The following is a 20,024-nucleotide window of genomic DNA, read 5'->3' on the forward strand; positions in this document are numbered from 1 at the left end:
GAAATTATACTTCAAAAAACGCTCCCAAAGTAGCAATAATTTAAATTTCATGTCAAGCAATGAAAAACTGCAAATCCTGTTAAGGGAAGGCCAACAGCTTCACTAGCGGCACAATACATTTCAGCCTGTCATAGCCCGAGGCACAGCAAGCTACCACATAAGTAACACATAAAAGATTAGACATATAGTGTATTCTTACAGAATATAGAACTGATGAGTATTGTTGTTGTCTATCATTTAGAGTAAGTATTTAATTGCTATCCACAATCATTGGTTTACATTTATAGCTGGTATTTATGTTTTGTTTGTTTTTTCTTAATTTTGTATTATGTAACGAGCTTTAGCAATAAGTAAAAATTCTATTTCATGCCAATAAAGCAGACTTGAATTTGAATTTGACAGAGAGAAAAAGAGGGGAAGAGAGATGATGATGCAATTAAATGAGCATAAAACATCAGAAAAATATTCTGAAAAGGGCCAGGAGGCCCAGAAGGGCCAGGAGGGCCAGGAAGAGTTAACTTTAATATTAGTGCAGAATTTGCTCAAACAGGAAAAACCTTATTCACAGGAAATCAAAACATATTTAAGCTGCTGGCAATTCAAACCCACATGCTTTAGCCGCCTACAAAAGTGTTTTTCAAAAAGGTCATATCAGAGGTGAGACCCCAGTCTTTCTGTATGAATGAGAATCACGGCCAGCTCCGGAGGAGAACATGGAGACACAATTAGACCAGTCATTAACGAGGCAGTGAAAGCACTCACCAGCAAGACTGAGAAACAGATGAAGGAGTGATTTACAGGCACATCTGACCCCTACAAAAACAGTGAGGGGCGGTGAGACCTGCAGGGTGACTCTACCTTACCATTGTCCTGGTGGCTCTCCCTCACCTGTGCCCTGCAGGGCCACTCTCTCTTACCAGAATCCTGCATGGTGACTCTGCCTCTCATGATCTCTGCAAGGGTCAGCTCAGCCATTAACACAGCACTGCAAACTCAGGGAAGGTCTCTGAACTTTCCGAACTTCCACCCCGTACAGCGCAGAACAGCGGCTCAGTGGCAGTTCCTCAGTGACTCAGTGCACTGAATCATAGAGGAGGTCTCTGCTCCAAACACTGACACGGGAAACCTCCAGCTTAACTGTTATCAAGCCCTGGCTCCACTCACTCACTGTAGAATGGAAAACCTCATGGCGCAAAGCATTTCATTCTCGTAACCATTTGAACTCAGTATGAGGCCTGAATGTTGAGCTCTCTTCCGTGGGGGCAGCAGATTATGGGGGAAGAAAAAGCCACTCATGTGCTTCACGACCGGAGAAAGAATGAGATTGTCGTGCTTGTCCTAGTTACACATAAACGCAACCTGTGCTTTGGAATGCATGATTTAGAATAAATCATAATTCATCATAAAATAACAAATGATGAGATCGCTTCACCACCTCCTACAGAGAGCTCTGAGGCGTCCCTTTAAGCAGAACTCCAACACCAGTGATAAATTTTACATGGGGACCGGAGAGCAGTCGAAGCAGAAACTCTGTGCTCATGTTAATACTGACTCTGCACAAAGAGCAGTCAAATCACAGGCCATTAGCATTGATAAGGGGCCAGGGTGGAATTCTCTGAATAATTCCACAAAATTGCTGTCTCCCACCAGACTTTATTCAAATAGGCCATTTTCAAGCCTGTTTAAATTGCATTTGTTAAGCATACAGAGGGTAAAATGAAGTGTCAGACCTGAAATTGGATTTAAAATAAAGACCTGCAGCGTAGTGGGGGTGGTCCCTACAGCAGTCTTATCATCTACCCCCCCCCCCCCCCCCCCCCACTGCTAGCCATGGAGAGTGTAGGGGCATAGACCAACAGCTAACAGCACCAGGCAAAACAGCCAATACATAGACCCACATCTCCTTCTTCAATGCAGAAATAATTAGGCTGAATGTCTATTGAATGTCTTTCTGTTAAATATAGCCTGTTCCAGAGCCATCTTCATCGTATGGATAACTCTATGGGAAGCAGCATCCCCTCAATGCACTCTCCACTCTCTCACTCAAGTCTTCTTTGTCTGTTCCCTCCTGAACTGCTCTTGTGACTGCGGGTACCCATCTTTAATTACACAGCAGCTCTTTGCAAAGCCTGCTGGGAGGGTGGAATCTCTTCATTACATATTGAACGCAAATGATCTGAACAAATTCCCATAAACGGCAACTGCGCTCCCATAGGCCTGCTTTCACTGCTGTCTTCACCCCCACGATCCGCGGAGGCGCGCCTAGGCGGGAGAGCCGGGTGACATGCCAACATGCTAAAATGAGGGACTATCGTTCACTCTGGCAGGTTTAGCTGTCTTTGTCAGAGGAACTTCCTTTATCATGAATTCTAATGAGGGTGGTGAATATTCTCTGTTTAAATAACCTCCATCAAGGCAAGACCTCCCGTATTTTCAGAACGCTGAGAAATTAAAGAAGAGAGTCAATAATAATTCCTGAAGCCCCCAGGGCTTTGGGGAAATGGAGAGTAGATATTGTAATTAATGTAATATACTTAATACAGTATATTTACCTACTTTATTATCTGTCCTGCCAAAACCATAATTTACATATATATAAATATCTCAAAACCAGGGAAAGGCAGGGGTATGGGGAGGGGTGGGGCTGTGGGCAGGGACAGGCAGGGCTGTGGAGACAGGGGGTGGGGCTGTTGTGGGAAAAGGACAAACAGCTAGCCCTTTGTTTCCTGTGATTTTTCTGTCATTGACTTTCTCACACTCTTGCCTTGCATGGACAGAATGACACGGATGCTTCTCCCAGCATGTGTGCGACAGATTCTCAGCTCTCTCACTAATGAGTGCACTGTGCATGCTGTGAGTTCACAGTGTAGCAGTTCATATGGCTGCACCGGCAGTGTTATGGTGAGTGTGATGTTCTGCTGGCGGGAGGTAGGGTTAGCTCACCTTTCGTCAACGCGCTCGTCTCCCAGGATCCACCGCACGCTGGGCACGGGAAACCCTGTTACCACGCAGGGAATCAGTATATTGTCACCTGCTACTTTTGTCACGGGAACCGGTTTCCGTAGGAACTCCAGCTTCCTATCCACTTCCGTTTCTGTCAAAAACCACAACACAACTTAGTGAAGGCATGTCACAATGGCAACCCAAACACCATCATATATCCAGCATATGAACAGACACACATACAGTACATATATACAGTCTCTGTGCATTTTATATATATGTACATAGTACATATGCGGGGTGTGAATACATATACAAACCAGATACTGTAGTGCTTTATTTTTCTTAAAAACATTTTTCTAACAAAACGCCTACAAAAAATTCATTTTCAGTTTCAGTGTTTCTAAATAAAATATCACACAGAACGAAATTTCATGTATCTCATATGTATTTCATGTATCATTTGTAATTCAGGAACTGTCAGAATTGGTCAAGGGTCTCTCAAGGGTATATGCTATACACATACAAATTTTATATACATTTTTAAGTACACATTTCACATTACTATCCATTTCTGTCACATACATTTTATAGAGTATACATATCTCTGCCTCTTCTCGCAGCATCTCTGCTCTGCCCCCACTCTGCTCTCTGTACACTGATTGGTGACATGGGAGCATGCTCCACTGTAGCAGGAAGGAGACTGGGGGGCTGCAGTTTTATATCCCTAGTGTTCCATTCCAGGTGTACCCTTCAGCAAGGACCTTACCCTGTGTGGCTTCAGTAAATATCCAGTTGTACAACAGGATAATATAAATGTACAAAAATAATGCTGACATCTGTTCAGTAAATAATAATACTGAAAACCCATACTGTAATAATACTGTATTTATTCCCTCCCTCACTCAGTACCTGGAAGGACCTTGAGTTCGGCCTCGTCACTGGTTTTCCCTGGTCCCATGTTCTCTACCACACAGCGGTACAGGCCTGCGTCTGCCTCCGAGGCATTGCTGATCACCAGGGCGGCGCTGGGCAGCTGCACGATCCTGTCGTCCAACTCCACAGGCTGTCCGTTACGCTCCCAATGGGTGAAGGTCACGAGGTCAGGGGTCACCTCGCAGTTCATGACCTCGCTGTCCCCCTGCCGAACAGACGCCGCCTCCGGCTGGCTGGAGAACCTGGGAAGACCTGCAGAAGGCACGCAGAGAGGAAGGAAGTGAGCCCAGGAGCCCCACCCTTAGACCCACCCACAGCCCACACCACTTCCCTCAGGCTCCTGTGAGGAACAGCTTAAATGCAGGGGGCCTGAACTCCACTAACTGGGCGAGACTGAATGCGCTTCCACTCCTTTGAGGCCAATTTGCCCTGAACCGTGAGCCTGTGCTGTAAATGCAGACCACTAATTACAACTAAAACCACAGGCTAAGTGGGTCATGTTCTTTCCTTTCAGAGTAATTGTTTTTGGTGTTTGCGAGTTGCTTTGAAGACAATGAATCCACAGTGACTCCAATTAGAAAAGGACAACCAAGTGCTATTTACAAACAGCACTTCAAAAGCACAAGAGTATTTGACAGCACAAGAACACCATCCTGATTTCTCAATCTTTTCACTGGACATCTTGTTTCCACCTTGATTTGAGGGCTGGAGTTGTACCAGCTTGCACAAGAAATGAGAGGAGGCAAGCAACTGCCTCTGAGAACTCTATCAGCATGGGACCACAGCAGACAACGCCTGGATAATGAGCAAGCCCTCTGCATATGTACCTGTCAGAGGACACTCAAAAAGCAGCGTGAATCGGCAGGGCAGCAGCAGCAGGGTTAGCGTGTTATGACAGGGTTAGCGTGTAACTGTACGTGCATGAGCCCCGGCTGCTTGCATGGGCTCTGGTAAACACTATGCATCTGACCTGCCAGCCTGTGTGCAGATGTGATGCTTCACGCTGAGAGGGTCCTACATGCCACCAGCCAACAGTAATCCTGCTGCCAATCAGAGGACTGCAAGATTACCCAGGGCCACAGGGGGCCATTAAATACAGCACAAGGGGGAGATGTGAGGAGGAGGTAGGCATTGTAGGACTGATTAACAAGGATGATTAGGAGATCCTGATTGGAGTTTATTCCTGCTCTGGGGTTGCTGTAGGAACACACTGCATGCTCACTCTGGCAGTAAAATCCTTCTAATCTAATCTAACCTAATCTAATCTAATATAATATAATCTAATACAGCGCTGATCATTAAACTCCCTGTTATGAGCAATACCACAGGCTCTGGATGGTAAATAGAGCAGTACATAGATACCATGTATAAGCACCAAGCACATGGCCTTTACATAATACTTATACAATCGCAACCATGGCACTATAGGTTACCTACATTATGAGAGGGTATGGTTTTCTCATAAGTATGGTGTTTGCTCTTGTAACCGAACTGTGATCTTGCATGTAGAATGGATTTTTTATAACATAAGCATTTCTTGCTAATATATACTGTATATGTGCACTTGTGGCAGTATGTGTGTGTGTATGTGTCTGCCTGCATGCGCGTGCACATTCAAAGGACCACACACTGTCAGCACCCACAGTGTCTTAGACAAGACAAGATGTGATTGGCTGAGAGCTCTCTTTCACAAGATGCAAAACAGGACAGGATTTGATTGGTTGAGAGCTCTTTCCCATAGGATTTCCATAGAGGGGCTACAAGAGGAAACAGGAAGGGCTCATACCATCTATATACATGTATATATAACCTAGGGACAAGACACGTCTTAGGAGTGTGCTCCCATGTGTATTTTTAATGCACTTAGCACAGTAGATACATGCCTTGGTTCCAAAGATGGTTTTCCATTCTGACTCTGAGCTGTACACACAGAGCATAATAGGCTATGAGATCAATAGTCTCCCTGCTCATTCATTGACATAGGTGCACAGATGGAGCTGCATTGAGACTTTATGTTATAAAGGTGCATAAATCTGATCATTTGTGCCCAGTATCAGAAAATACTAGCAAGGACACAGAGTCTTTGTGTAGGATTAGTGAGCTATCATGCGAGCAGTCCCTTAACCCTCTCTACTCTCACGCCTAACACCCAACAAGCTCCAGTCCAACAACCAGTGTGTTTCTGAACAGAAGAATAGGAGAATTCACACCCTGGCGGCAACTTCACAGTTCAAAGGTGATATGAGATTTCCTTACAAGCAGCTGACCTTGCAAAGTACACCAGGGGTGAGAATTATCTCTCCATCTCATCTAGAAACATCTCCGTGCAACATTCCAGTCGCGGATCTCTTCACATGTTGGGGAGAAATGTTCAACAGAGCAGTGAGAGGCTTTCTGACTGCATGTGTCTCACACTGTGCCCCATAGCCAAACTGACACGAGGAGCAGATGAAAGGGAACCACTCCCTTACAGACCAGCAGCCCATGTGGATGGGTTCCCAGAATCCATTGCTGCATTTTAGACACATGAAGCTTCAGCACAGCAGAAGGATGGGAGTGCCCCATATCTCTCCGAGCACTCTACCGCATTAGTGTTTTCAGGGTGTTTCAGACAGAATTCAGAGTGCTGATTATTTTATTTACTGTGGTGATGCAGAGGCCCTGGGAAGGACACACCCAACTCTCAGCTCAGTACAAAGGCCTGAAAATCCCTCTGAAATAACAGTCATATGACAGGGAGTGAACTGCTCTGAATGCAAAACACCTGTTCTTCTGATCAATCTTTAGGGGCTGTAGCATCACCCTCTGTTGGTGCAACTGGGCACTGCACTCTGTCATGTAGAGCAGCGTTTCCCAAACCTCTCCTGGAGGACCCCTTGTCCTGCATGTTTTAGATCTCTCCCTGCTCTAACACAGCTGATTCAAATGATCAACTCATTATGAACTCCTGAAGCTGCTTAATAACAAACTGATCATTTAAATCAGCTGTGTTGGAGCAGGGAGTGATCTAAAACATGCAGGACAAGGGGTCCTCCAGGAGAGGTTTGGGAAACGCTGATGTAGAAAATACATCAACAACTACTACTTACAACTCACTGTTGATTTTGATTTTATATTTAAATACATAAAATTTACACAACTTGTGTATTCTTACATGTAACATAATACTATAACAATATGTAACCTAATATAGCTGGATTTTTACAACGACATAGCTGTGTCTGAATGGATCTTATCCCACAGAACTCTGTTCTTTCCATTCTTCATGCCCCATCCCTAGGTTCCAGTTGGTAAAAGGAGGTTCAATTCATTTTTATTTGTTTTGCAAAAGACAGCAGTCATCAAAGTAGCTTTACAGAGATCCCTTGCCTTAACCCATTAGAGCAAGCCTTGGTACTGGTCCTGTCCACATCTCTGTGTTTCTGTGGATGCCCTGTTTGCAACCTCAACCCCTTATGAATATCCATAAGCAGTCAGCCAATAATGACTCCTTCATCTTCATAATTTTCTGAGCACACAGTAATTAATATCTGTTAAGTATACAGAATATTGATGGGTGCTGCACCACTCAGACAACATAATTAAATCTGATCTTGTCCAGATCAGAGACAGGCAGCATTAGCAGGGCACAGGACTGGATTGGCCTTCTCACTGATGGATAATTACCTGGACACCACTGGCAGCCCACAGGGTGGCAGTCAATAGTACTGCTGGGTCACCAGCCCATAAGGTCTAAACAGTGAGAGCTGAAAAAGGAGATGTTCTGCAGCAGCTTGGAGAAGAGCTCTTTTCATATTGTTGGATGTCCCTTCTTCCCCGTAAGACGTTACACTCCCTGTGAACTAAATACACAATATACTGTGATGGGGTGAGAAAGTTTGTACTCACTGCTACTCCCTCAGAGGCAAACACTGCATGAATCTTTATGAAAAAAGTTTGTAGCAGCGAGAAGATGACAGCTGCCTCGCTTTAGCTGACGTCCCACAGGCCACCGCTGCCAATCTGCTGCACATTCACACAAAGCACACATGCAGAGCCCTGTCTGCTGCCAGAAAAATGCTTCCATACATCACCATCTCTGCCTTTTCTTTAAGATGAACGTCTAATTCATAACCATGACATCAGTGCTGAATGAGATTATGAAAATCTTTCTCACATTGAGCACCTTAATCTCTGCATTTTCACAGGCACTGTAGCGGACTGTAAGGAACAGTTTAAAGGCTCTATGGGGAGGTTGTGGAAAAAAGCCTGTGCCAAAGTGCTGTCCTGTCGAAACTGTTACGGATGGGGGGCTGCACATCTCTTTGGGTCAGGAGCCCAGTTTCCACTGACCCGCCTCAGCAGGTGTACCCTTTGAATGAGGCCCAGTATGGATGCTTGCATTTTAACTGCCTGAATCAACTAGACCGGATCAGCCAATCCCACTCAGCCAGTCTCCCAGGTGAAACTATTCCAGAGGAAGAAACCTTGGTGCTTATGCTTTACGCAGCATGCAAATCAGTGGTGTGCACACAGGCCTGGTTATCAGCATGCACCTGTTTCTGTAGCCCTCTGTGCATGTTTGATTGCTCACGTTACTGTTTGTTTTTAAATTCCATTGAAGAAAGGTGTGCTTTTCTGCATCTGTGCACTTTCAGAGCAGACAGCGGATCGAGTGTGAGTGTCAGCAGCACAGATGCAGCTGCAGCTGTGCTTCTCTGGAACGAGACAGGAGGAGCCATTAATCATGATTTACCTTGCCCTCTAGGGAGAGGGGCACGGCAGCACACAGCAGGTAACGGCCTCTCTCTGAGCTTGTGTCATGTACGGCTGACAGAGGATGGAGTGGCCCACATGACTTGTCCCCCCTGTCCCCCATGTCTCCTTGACTCCTGTCTGACCCCCCCACCCCACCCCCTCCAGCAGCATTTTCCTTCTCAGTAACTGCAGTTCACTGTAATTTTGCCCGCGGCCCTGAGATCACGGTTTATACAAGCACGCCTTAGTCTTAGTTATTTAGAAATATTTCCATTGTTCCTCTGTTGCTTTAAACATGCTGGCAGCTCCAGAGAAACAGAATGCATGGAGTGCATCTCTGATGAGTGGGTATGAGGTATGTGACACAAAACAATGTTCCAATAGGTAAGCGGCAGATTTCACTGCAGTGTAAATCCACAGACGTACACGCACCACTTCCTCTGACAGTAGGACCATGCCCTCAGTCTCCTCCATCCACTCTGTCATCTCTACCCACTTCTCACTATATGCAGAAAGTACTGTGAAAGATTTCTCAGACAGACATGCCTGTTTTGTATTGCTTTCTCCTGTCAGAAAGATCTACACTGAACCCTCATGTGAGATGTAAACCACTTCACAGTCAGAACGATAGGGGGAAATGGTCAGCATAGAAGAGGGCAGAATGACTCCTATTAAAGAACACCCTCCCCCCCTGTTCTGATAACCTGAGTGCGGGGGGGGGGGGCTTTTCACCTGACTCTTACTGCAGCCGCTTATTTCACCTGAGACCCCTTCTGCTCTAATTACCACGCATGGCCACCCCCAAACTCTCACCACAGTGCACTGGGCAGAGCAACCCACAACAACATCCTAGCAAAGACAGTGGCAGCCCTCCCAGAGGCCCTTGCAGTGAGAGTTCAGGTCGGCCCAGTCACACGAGGGCACACGTTTGACTCCTCCTGTAACTCCTCTCTGTCTCTGCTGTGTAAAGCAGCCCACGCAAGTTCCAGCAGCTCTTTAACAGGATTTAGTTTATATGGAAACATCTGCCTCTGGTGTTATTCCCATTGCCGTTTTCTGCTGTTGCCTAAGAGAAGAGACAGAATCCTATTAATGTCACCCTCCTCATTCTTAATAGATAACTGAATCGGAGACCTAAACTGAACTCACTCAACACCACTCACCCAATACAAACACATAAAAACCAAACACACACACTAAATATAAACAACCAAAATACAAATGCACCAAAACAAAAAAACACACCCAATACAAACATTGCCGGATATGAACCAAAAACAAATACACAGAATACAAACACACCAAACTCAAATGTACATAGTACAAATACACAAAAACCAAACCAACACTGGATACAAACTACCAAATACAAACAAACAAAATACAAATGCACAAAATTCAAACATACAAAATACAAATACACCAAATCCAGACAAACACACCCAGCCTCAGCCTGGTTTCAGCAGTGGAGGCGGAATCCCAGTAACAGCAATATAAGATACGGCAAGCAGCTGCATCTCAGTTTAGAACTGAGAAAGCAAGATCAGAGGGGCAGGTAAGGGACAGGGGGAGGGCAGGTAGACAAGGGTCTCAAAGTTTGATATACTGATGCGATGTGTGGAAGACACAATAAAAAAAGCACTGATAGAAGGTAACACATTGACAGAAACACACTTACAGAAGCACAGTGGCAGTAAGAAGAGCTGGGGCATTCATGCTACTCAGGCAGCTCCAAGAGCAGGGAGGAGTCTGCAGGAACACTTACGCTGGCAGGGAAAATCTTTTTTAGGGCTGACAGGAAAAGAAACTTAATCACAGAAGCAGCCATGAGACGATTCTTGTGCTGCCAAAAGACAGCTCCCTCTCTCAGCGTGAAGAGAGAGGCTAATTTCATTCCCTGAGGAAAAGCCCAGCATCAATGAGCCACTGGGGAGAGGCAGTGAATCTCACTAACAGACACATCAGACCCGACCGCCACACAGCCCATCAGCATCTAATCCAAAGCTTAATACGCTGCTCTGGAGCCCATTCCATACATAGCAAAGTGAAGAGATTTTCCCCATAGTAATAGAGGACCAATCATTACTCAGGAATCCACACGCTGACAGAGCCTGTCACTCAGTTCAGCCTAAAACTCACTGACCAGGAACAAAGGGTACTGCAGGGAATGTTGCAGGATCCTGGCATATGAACATCATGCGGTTTGTACTCGCTATTTGTGAGTTGCTCTAGATCAGAGTATCAGCTAGAAGACACAACGTAAATGTAAAAATGAACAGGGCAAGTGATACCAGATATGTCACACACATCGACAAAAAAACTGCAATATATATAGACTAAAATTACACAGGACTGTGCTGAGACAGTCAGGCATACTCTATCTCTCTTAGAACCCAAACCTCCGGAACCTTCGGGACCCTGACTTGCAGAACCTTAAAAACCTGCACCTCCAGAACCTTCAGAACCTAGACCTCCTGAACCTTTAAAACATGGATTTCCAGAACTTGTAGAAGTGCAGAAGTGGCTCAGATTCACAACTGATATTAATAATCAATCATCAAGCACAACATGTAAAAGCTGCTTTGAGAAATAAAGTGCATATTCTCAAAGAATCTGATAAGAAATGGAATTACTGCACATTAGTGGGATCACTGACTGCTCTTTTGAATGAGTGCAGGTATCACCTTACACATTCACACCCAAACATGTTTCAACCCATTCAAACGACAGTTGACATTGTTAATGACACAAGCAAGTTCATTTTCCAAACTGCACATTCGCATGAACACATACACAACTTCAGAAAAACACCACCCACTCTGGGAATTAAAGCTCAATGAAGCACAAAGAGTCTTTTTATGATAAGAAGGTGACAAAGAGAGAAGAGAAGAGACAGAAAAATAGAGCGGTCTCTACTGTGGGAGGATCAGTGAACAAATATCAAGCACTGACCCAACAATCACATCAGAGTGTTTGTGCTGGAGTGAGTTCCTCAGGAAGAGGAGCATTTCGCTCAGGGCCCCGAAGCCCAATCCACTCTGCCTCGCGGGAACCGCCGCCGCCGCTGCGTTTGAAGCCGGATTTCTCATGGACCCGGAAACTTCAAACCGTGGTGGATGCGCAGTTCAAACCCGTGCACAGCAGCTGGAGTTAAAAGGCTCTTCAGAGCCCATTTGGGACTTTGAAAAGCAGAACTTCTGGAATAAAAGTGGAGCCCCCTCCCTCCTGACTGTCCTCTCCCTGGTGGGTGGAAACGGCGCTTACGGTACAGTCTCCCCCCCACTGCGCCAGCCGCCGCCTCACTCTACCTGAGGGCAGGCAGCTGTCCGTAAGCAGTAAACATGTCTACCCCCTTCCCATACCCCCCCTGGGGCTCTCAGGATGGCCCCCTGCTAGTCTGCACAGCTTTACTGTGCCAATCCCTACAGCGAGAGGCGGTGGGGGCGTCTCGTTTCAGATTCTAAATATCAAACTAGTCCCCTGGTCCTCTGCACTGAGTGACTGAAGCCATTCTACATGTGTCTCTCTGAAAGAAACCCTGGTAATGCAGACATTACCTGATCACCTGATCACCCATCCACTTCAGACAAAAATACAGCAGTGAGATCAAACAAATGGAAGCATGAGACAGGACTTCCAGTGAACTAACAGCACATCTTTGCCTGCAGTGTGGGGTATCTGTGATCACAGTGAACTAACAGTATGTCTCACCTGCCTTACAATCTTGTCACAATTTGACATTCACACTATTGTACCTTTATTAGGTAAGATTCAACTAACTAGCTAATTCAGAAAGTGCTAAACTAGGCCTTACTCAGTGCTTGTCCTAGTGTAGTTCAGTAAAACCTGTATTTTCCTGAATTCATTTGAAATCTGCAAATGAATTAACCTGATGTTACAGATTACATTAGCCCTCAAGATACATTCTACTTTTGTACTTGGGACCAATCTGGCAACTCACATCCCATAAATCACTATCAGGAGGGTGGAGCTGCTGACAGAAATGGGTTTAAAATCACTCAACCTCACAGTGGCTGTGACTACAACGCTCCCATTTCTCAGTGCTGCTAATCTCTCACTGTCTGAGCAGTTAACATCAACCCACTAATCTCTCACTGTCTAAGCGGTTAACATCAGACCACTAATCTCTCACTGTCTGAGCAGTTAACATCAGACTACATCTGATTGACAACATAGATTTACTACATCTGTCCATGAAATCTAATGTTACTTTCCCCTCACGAGCCAAAATCTGAACTGTATCGTTTAACTGTAATATGAAACATCAATTGAGTGCCCTGCATTGTGCTGAATATCAAGATAAATTATTTTAAGATCCCACCACAACTTAAAGGGCTTAGGATTTAAAGATCTTGACATGACTCAGCATTTCAACATTTCACACACAAACGCACACACACACACACACACACACACACACACACACCCTTACTTGCGACAGTGAGGCGTGCATAGCGGCTGCCGATGGTCCCCAGGCTGTCGATGGTGGCCACGCACTGGTACAGGCCTTCATCCGGCTTGTTGTGCTTGGAGTGGAGCACGCTGCCGATGAGCAGGGAGCCGTCGGGCAGGAGCTGCCGGCGCTCGGCAGACGCCAGGTTGAGGAAGGTGCCGTCTTTCCTCCACTGCAGCCGGACGGGGGCGTCGGCCTGCACCGAGCAGTTCAGCAGGGCGGGAGCTCCGCGCACGGCCAGCGTGTCGGCTGGCTCTGTCCAGAACCCAAAGGGTGTAAAGCGCCTGAGGGCGGAGCCTACGAGAGGTCGAGAGGGAGAGGGTCACCTTCAGCATGAAGGAGGCGCATCACACACTGTCCGACAAGCCACGCTGAACTGTCATACACACCCACACAGACATCTGCATTTGGTGTTTCAAGCTGTGCTTCAGTATCGCAACACCTGACACCATTCACAGATTATCATTAGGAACCACAAGAACTCCTCTTAACTTTCTCTGCTAGGATGCCTAACAGGGTTTTAGTTTTGTAGCACAGACTGGCTTTCCCTCTGGCGAGTGAAAAAGCCTGCACCAGTGCATCCTTGGTTTCCCGTTTCCTGTAACTGATGCTGGGCTACCCCACTCTCTGTTCTGCCCACAAAAACACCAGAACTACACTTCCCATCAGCCACTCTACAGACACTGGAAGACAAGGAAGCAGAACCTCTACTATTTATTTAAAGTGGGAAAAAAAAAACAAAAACAGAGTGAAGCCTAGATTCTCCAAATAGGAAAGCAGAATTAAGATGGAATGATTGATTGGAACTACACTATGCATGATGTTCAATCTTATTACTTAATAATAGAAAGATAGGTCTCACTGCTCTGCACTGGTGCTCATGCATGATTCAGTTCTTTCTCCACATTCAAATCTGAAAAAATCATGCCAATTATCTGCACTGCTGGGAAGGAACAAAAACAATTACACTTTACAAGTCTCACTAATGCAGGAAACAGCAAGCAGAATTTTCTGTTTCATTCTATTCCACAGAAACAGGACAACCAGACTAAAGTGGCCCTTTGAATGAGGGGTCTTTTGCTGTCCATTGTTCACATTTAAAAAGTCACACAGAAAACTCTAGCATACTGATGAACTGCCACAGCCCGAAAGGTACCACCACGCTTCCTAAGTGAGCAATTAAGATGTGCAGCATCTGAACAGTAAAAAGTTTAGGATGAAGTAACTATGTCTTTCTCTGCATTCAAACTGATTAAGTTCATTTCCAGCAGCACTGAGTTCATCCTCCTCAAAGTATCAAGCCAGTTTTGACACCAAAGAACGAGCTGACTGGGAGACCTGGGTGGGCCGCACAGACTGGGCCATTCTGAGCCGGGCTGAGCCACGCTGTGCAGGCCCTTACCCATCAGGCACCTCTCTCAGACGGGCCTCTGCTGAATCCTCCTGCCTCGACATGCCTCAGCGGCACACTCGCGGTCACTCCTGGCCTAAATATGGCACCTCGACGATCAGACACGGAGCGGAAGGAGACGAGACCGCTCAACGCCTTCCGTCTGTTTTGCCCACGCCGCGCTTCAAGCGTGAAAACGCTAAGCTAGCCTGCGGCGCTTTGTCAAGATCACAAATTAATTTTTTGGGTCTGAGGAGGAAGCGCCCCGAGGCGTTTCTTCATACCAGCACAGAGGCGCTTCTGCCCGATTCATGTCCTCTGAGAGAAACCACTTCAAACACTCTGGCTGCACAATACAGATGTGAAATACCACTGTCACACGGAACTTCGTTTCCCAGATAAACATTAGACATTTCTTTCCTCTCTCCCTCTCTCTCTGTGTCTGATCCTGTCTCTGACTTTCAAGTGCTCACCTGCCATCTCTCTCTTCCTCCACGCTCACGCTCTTGTCTCCCAGTGCTTAATCTCTATATTCCATCTGTCCCTTTAAACACAGTGAGAGACTGAGATCAATCTGCCAGTCAGACAGGAACTGATCAGGTGATGCTGTCAGCCCCCTCTGTGGAATATTGCTGCGTGACATCAGCACTGATGGGAGAAGTGAGGCTTCATGAACTCCAAAATGGGTTCATGTTCTGAGTGACTCACTGACTGGAACCCATCATAGCATTCAGATCAAGCTCTTTATTGATTCAAACAAGTTTTTATTGACAGCCTATGGAAGCTCCACCCTATTATGGGGTTCATGAAGTCTTATCCTCCCGTGAGTCCACACTGACCACATGGGTGGGTGGGTCCACCTGTTGTACCCCCACCTGGGATGGAGAGTACAAGCATGAGGTTCATTAAAACATCCATATACTGAAATGATTCTTCAATAGCCTTTTACTGCACACTGGAGGATTAGTTTAGCTGTCTGCCCGTATGTTTGTGTGCATGTGCATTTAAGCAGTCTGCGTGTGCATTTCCCATGTATGTGTACATGCTAAGTGTGTGTACATCTGTATGTGGACTGCGGGTGTGTGTGCATAATGCTGTATGTGTGCACTGGTCTATACTGCAGTATTTCACAGCAATTACTCTCCATTCAGCTGATGAATGAGATGATAATTACCAGTCATGTGCCATATGACCTTAATTGCTTTACTTGTTCAGATAAATATCAGAGTATTAATTCCAATAATTGCACCAAACAAAACACCACCATTTCCATTAATACCACATCAAGCTGTACCAGCTCTGAATGGTTGTTGTTCATGTTCCACTTTAAATGAAAGTGCGCACGTACACACACACACAAACACACACACACACACAGCATACACAGACACCCACTCACATATATTGTGACAGTATACACACACATAAACACCAGGGTTTGAGGGTTGAGCATGGAGTGGAAGTGCCATCAGTCTTGATCAGAAAAAAAAACTCGAACTCAGTGCTCATAAACAGACGTCTCTTAATAACATCCTAATAAGATTGCCATTAAAAGTCAGAGTTAAATAAGACACTGCCTTCAGTACAAAGATCTCTATCACTGAAAAACAAACTAACTTTACAGGCACACAGGCACAAATTAAAACAAGGCAGATATTGTACTGTAGGGTTGCAGTGTAGAGTGAAGGGCTGATGCTGATCTGGGTACTTCAGAAAAATGTGTTACACAGCAGAGTCAGAGTATAGTGCCACGCTGGTACTGATCTGGGTACAGTGCAAAACTGCTTTGTTAGGCCAACCCCCCATGACACACTGCCAGCCGTGCAGACTTAAGGCGGCACCAATCATGTCCAAATGCCCTTTTCAACAAACAGTTTTCGCAGAGATTTAGAACCCCCCCCATCCCCCCTCCAGTAAATTCTGAACCACGGAGATCAGTGTACAGAAGTCAAGCTCTGCTGCAGAGATAAGAGCCTGAATCCGAGCACAGCTGAGCGTCATTACTGCCAATGGTTTACAGCGATGCTATCGGGCCAAGCTCCGGGGGCGTGAGAGACTTCCGCGTGGTGGTCAGGAGGACCATGGGGAGACCAGAGTGACTGTGCGCGGTAAAGAGGGACCCTGGAAGGCCAGGTGGAACAGTGGGTGATTGGGGGGTATACAACAATGAACAGGATAGGCTCACGCATCCTTAACAAAGGCAGCGTTTCACTTCTGTTTACACAGAGCATTGTGATTTTATCCCCTTTATCAATATGAGAGAGATAAGATCCCAATCCCAAAGAGAGCACAAATCCAGGCAATGAGAGGAACAGCTGGGCCACGTTTGCTGCAAAGGTCTGTGAGCAATCTCCAGGCAAGCGAATGTAGCTCTGCAGGTGGGAGGTTTACACATACACTTAGTGACTAATAAACCCCCCCCCCCCCAGATCACTGATGCTGAGTGGCACAGCAACATGTGGTTAACTGTGTGAATAAAACAGCTGGGTAACATGATCAAGGCAAAAAATATGCTGCCATTCCAACACTGGTATGTGCCTCCCTGAAAACATGCTGCCATCTCAATACTATGATGATCCTCCCTAAAAACATGCTGCCATCTCAATACTATTATGATCCTCCCTAAAAGCATGCTGCAATCTAAACACTGTTATTCACCTCCTTAAAAACAGTGCTCGTAAATAGGAGGCACCTATTATGCTGTTTGATTTGTTTAATCTTTTATGTTTTTTTTGGTTTTAATCTTTTATGTTTTGGAATGAAATGCAAAAGCCTTAAACAGAAAAACATGTTACAACTGATAATAAACCTTAGTTAATATTCCTGAGAAATATGAGGGACAGGTTGGTTTGGGGTGCATTGTTTGGAGTGGGGCATGGTGTATTGGGTGGGGCACACGCTTAGAGACAAAGGCTAATCTTATACCCTGGGACAGAGACAGAGCCACACAGAAAGACAGACAGACAGACAGACAGACAGACAGACAGAGAGACATGCATTGAAGGACAGACACACAAAGAGAGAAAAATAGAGAGACAGGGACAAAGAGACAGACATTTAGGGAGAAAGGGACAGGGACAGGATATTAAACACTGAGATACAATGACCTGCTCAGAGGCCTCAGACAGAATGAGAGAGAAACTGTGGTGGTGGAGTCTCAGTCTGGCTCTAACAAGTGCTGGGGTCAACGACAGCACAAAGGTAAACCATCGAAGAGAAAATCTAAATATAGAATGCTTTATATGCAGTTTAAAAGTACACATCAGTTTTATACAGAGTTCACATGTGTACAAAGTTTCAAATAAATTTATGATCTGTATGTAGCACAGGAACATCTGTGAAGTCCAGAAGGTAAACAGGAAGAGATTCAGTCTGGACGAGCTAGAAGGAGCAATGATTGACCATCTATTTATCATCTATTAAGTGTTTGAGACAGAGAATCATGCAGCCCAATATGACACGCTTTAAGGTGAACGTAATTGTTTCAATATTCTATTGCTCTCAACAGTGGAATAAAATTCAGGGAATTGCTGTAATTTCTTCTCCCCAGAACGCACGCACCGAACACTGGACCTCAATCTTTTGTGCAGCAGTGAAGCTAAAAAGCTGCCAGTTTTCCTCTCAAAAGCGCAACACCAAATCCTCATCCCACACCACTAAGGAAGTCCAGATGAATCCCCAACGCTGCATCATGAGTGAAATTCACACTAACCTTTGAATTCGTCACCATTGTTATCTTAATTTTATCTTTCACCTTTCATTGTTTTTTTTTTACATTTACCAGCACAGGTGAAAAGGTCAGGCATTTTAGCAGCAGTCAGGCAGGGAACAAACCCTTGAGACAGGAGAGGGGCACGTTCTGCTCCTAATCAAGGTGCCCCAAGGCATCAAGGGACACTTCTTAGCCACCGCAAGGAACAGGAAACAGGAAAACACTGAGCTCACAGGAGCCAATTAGCTACGTTAACTAACCACCAATCCCATCTGAAAACATGTATATTTCCTGTTTATTACACCAGTTCCTCCTCCTTGGAAGGTAACACAAGCTCCGCTCCAACACATGGAGACCAATTACTTATAATAAACGACACACGTGTCAGAATCCTGGCCTGTATATATAAACGAGATGCCGTGAGCTGACAGCCAATCACATTTTGCTTAGTAGAGCGCTTTTAACAAAGAAACTGCCACAGAGTGCTTCAGAGACCACATTACAGTACGAAAATAAATAATTATGACAAATACACAACATTAACAACTGTAGGAAAGATTGGAAAAAATATTACAGTGACAAAAAAGACATGTCACACAGAAAATTAAAAATAATGAGATCCACTGGCCAGACATTTAAGTACATTTATATATAATACTAAACTATAGTTCTGGCACTCATAGTCTAGTGAGTCTTGTTTACCAACACAGTCAAACAACACACAGATCAAAGGCCATGCGTCATTTCTTAGAAATCCATTTACAGCCCAAATTGTCCACTGCTTCAGTGTCACTCAGCGCTTCCATACATGGGAACCATACTAAGGAGTACTCGGTACTCACAGACCAATCAAGCCTTCGGTCTATCAAAAGCAACCTGGCTAATAGCTCTAATACAATAAACCTTTAAATGCCCAGATTTACAGGGGTCACATAACGCCTCTTCATTGTGCCCAAATCCAATCCATTCTAGCCACATTATCTCACCATGGCTTAGAACAATCCTGTTGGCTCTGGACTGAAACAGAAGGCAACACAGTTAATCTGGACCCCAGAGTCAACCCTTGAGCTCTGTGTGTGAGAGTGTGAGTGCGTGTGTGAGAGTGTGTAGGAATGTGCATGTGTATGGGAGTATGTGTGTATGTCCGTGTGTGTGTGTTATTGTGTGTGTGTGTACGTGTACATGTCTGTGCATTTGTAAAATGTCTCCAAACCTGGGAAATAAGTCAATATCTGAGCAGCACAGCCCAGCACAGAGAATCAAACTGAAGCTTCTCCATTTTTCTGCCATTCCTGCAGTATCCATAGAAACGTACACAAGGGATATCAATGACCAGGAGTCGCACCTTGGCTTGTGCTGTATATCAGAGGCCCTTTGTGGAAGGGTGTGGTGATGACATCACTGTCTCGTATGAAAAGAGGATTTAACAGGAACCCCAGAGATAAGCCCTTATTGATTTCTTTCTTTCCCTTGCAGAAAGGATAATAGCAGATTTAATCAGATAGAGCTGACACCAGTGAAATCTTCTTTGTCTAAAATAGAAACAGGGTCACCTCACTAGCACAGAGCATGTCCTATATTTACTCTACAACCACAAGGACAGCTAATGTATTAATGAGTGCTGCGTGAAGCCAGATTTGGTTATGTTAAACACATGATCAGTAAACAATGACTGGGACTTGACTTAGTGGCCCAGTATTCCTGGACTCAAATCAACACTCATTCTGAAAAAAAAACTCATCAACACCAGCTCTTTGAGAATGTGGCTGAAAGATTGAAACTTTCATAAATGGCATTTAGCACAGCACCATTCAGATTTAAAGCTGGACTCC

At 45.2% G+C, this 20,024-nt stretch overlaps 1 protein-coding gene across 1 annotated transcript in view; it reads right to left on the bottom strand.

Annotated features, from left to right (window-relative positions):
* LOC118787865 (neogenin-like) overlaps positions 1-20,024 on the bottom strand; it is a 58,846-nt gene that overhangs the window by 21,998 nt on the left and 16,824 nt on the right. The window contains exons 2-4 of the mRNA XM_036543599.1: positions 13,070-13,387; positions 3,856-4,131; positions 2,944-3,094 (exon numbers count right to left, since the gene is read on the bottom strand). Of these exons, the coding sequence (XP_036399492.1) occupies positions 2,944-3,094; positions 3,856-4,131; positions 13,070-13,387 (745 nt within the window). The remainder of the gene's footprint in view (positions 1-2,943; positions 3,095-3,855; positions 4,132-13,069; positions 13,388-20,024) is intronic.

Source organism: Megalops cyprinoides, chromosome 13 (genome assembly GCF_013368585.1).
Source record: "Megalops cyprinoides isolate fMegCyp1 chromosome 13, fMegCyp1.pri, whole genome shotgun sequence".
In the NCBI taxonomy this organism is placed as follows: domain Eukaryota; kingdom Metazoa; phylum Chordata; class Actinopteri; order Elopiformes; family Megalopidae; genus Megalops; species Megalops cyprinoides.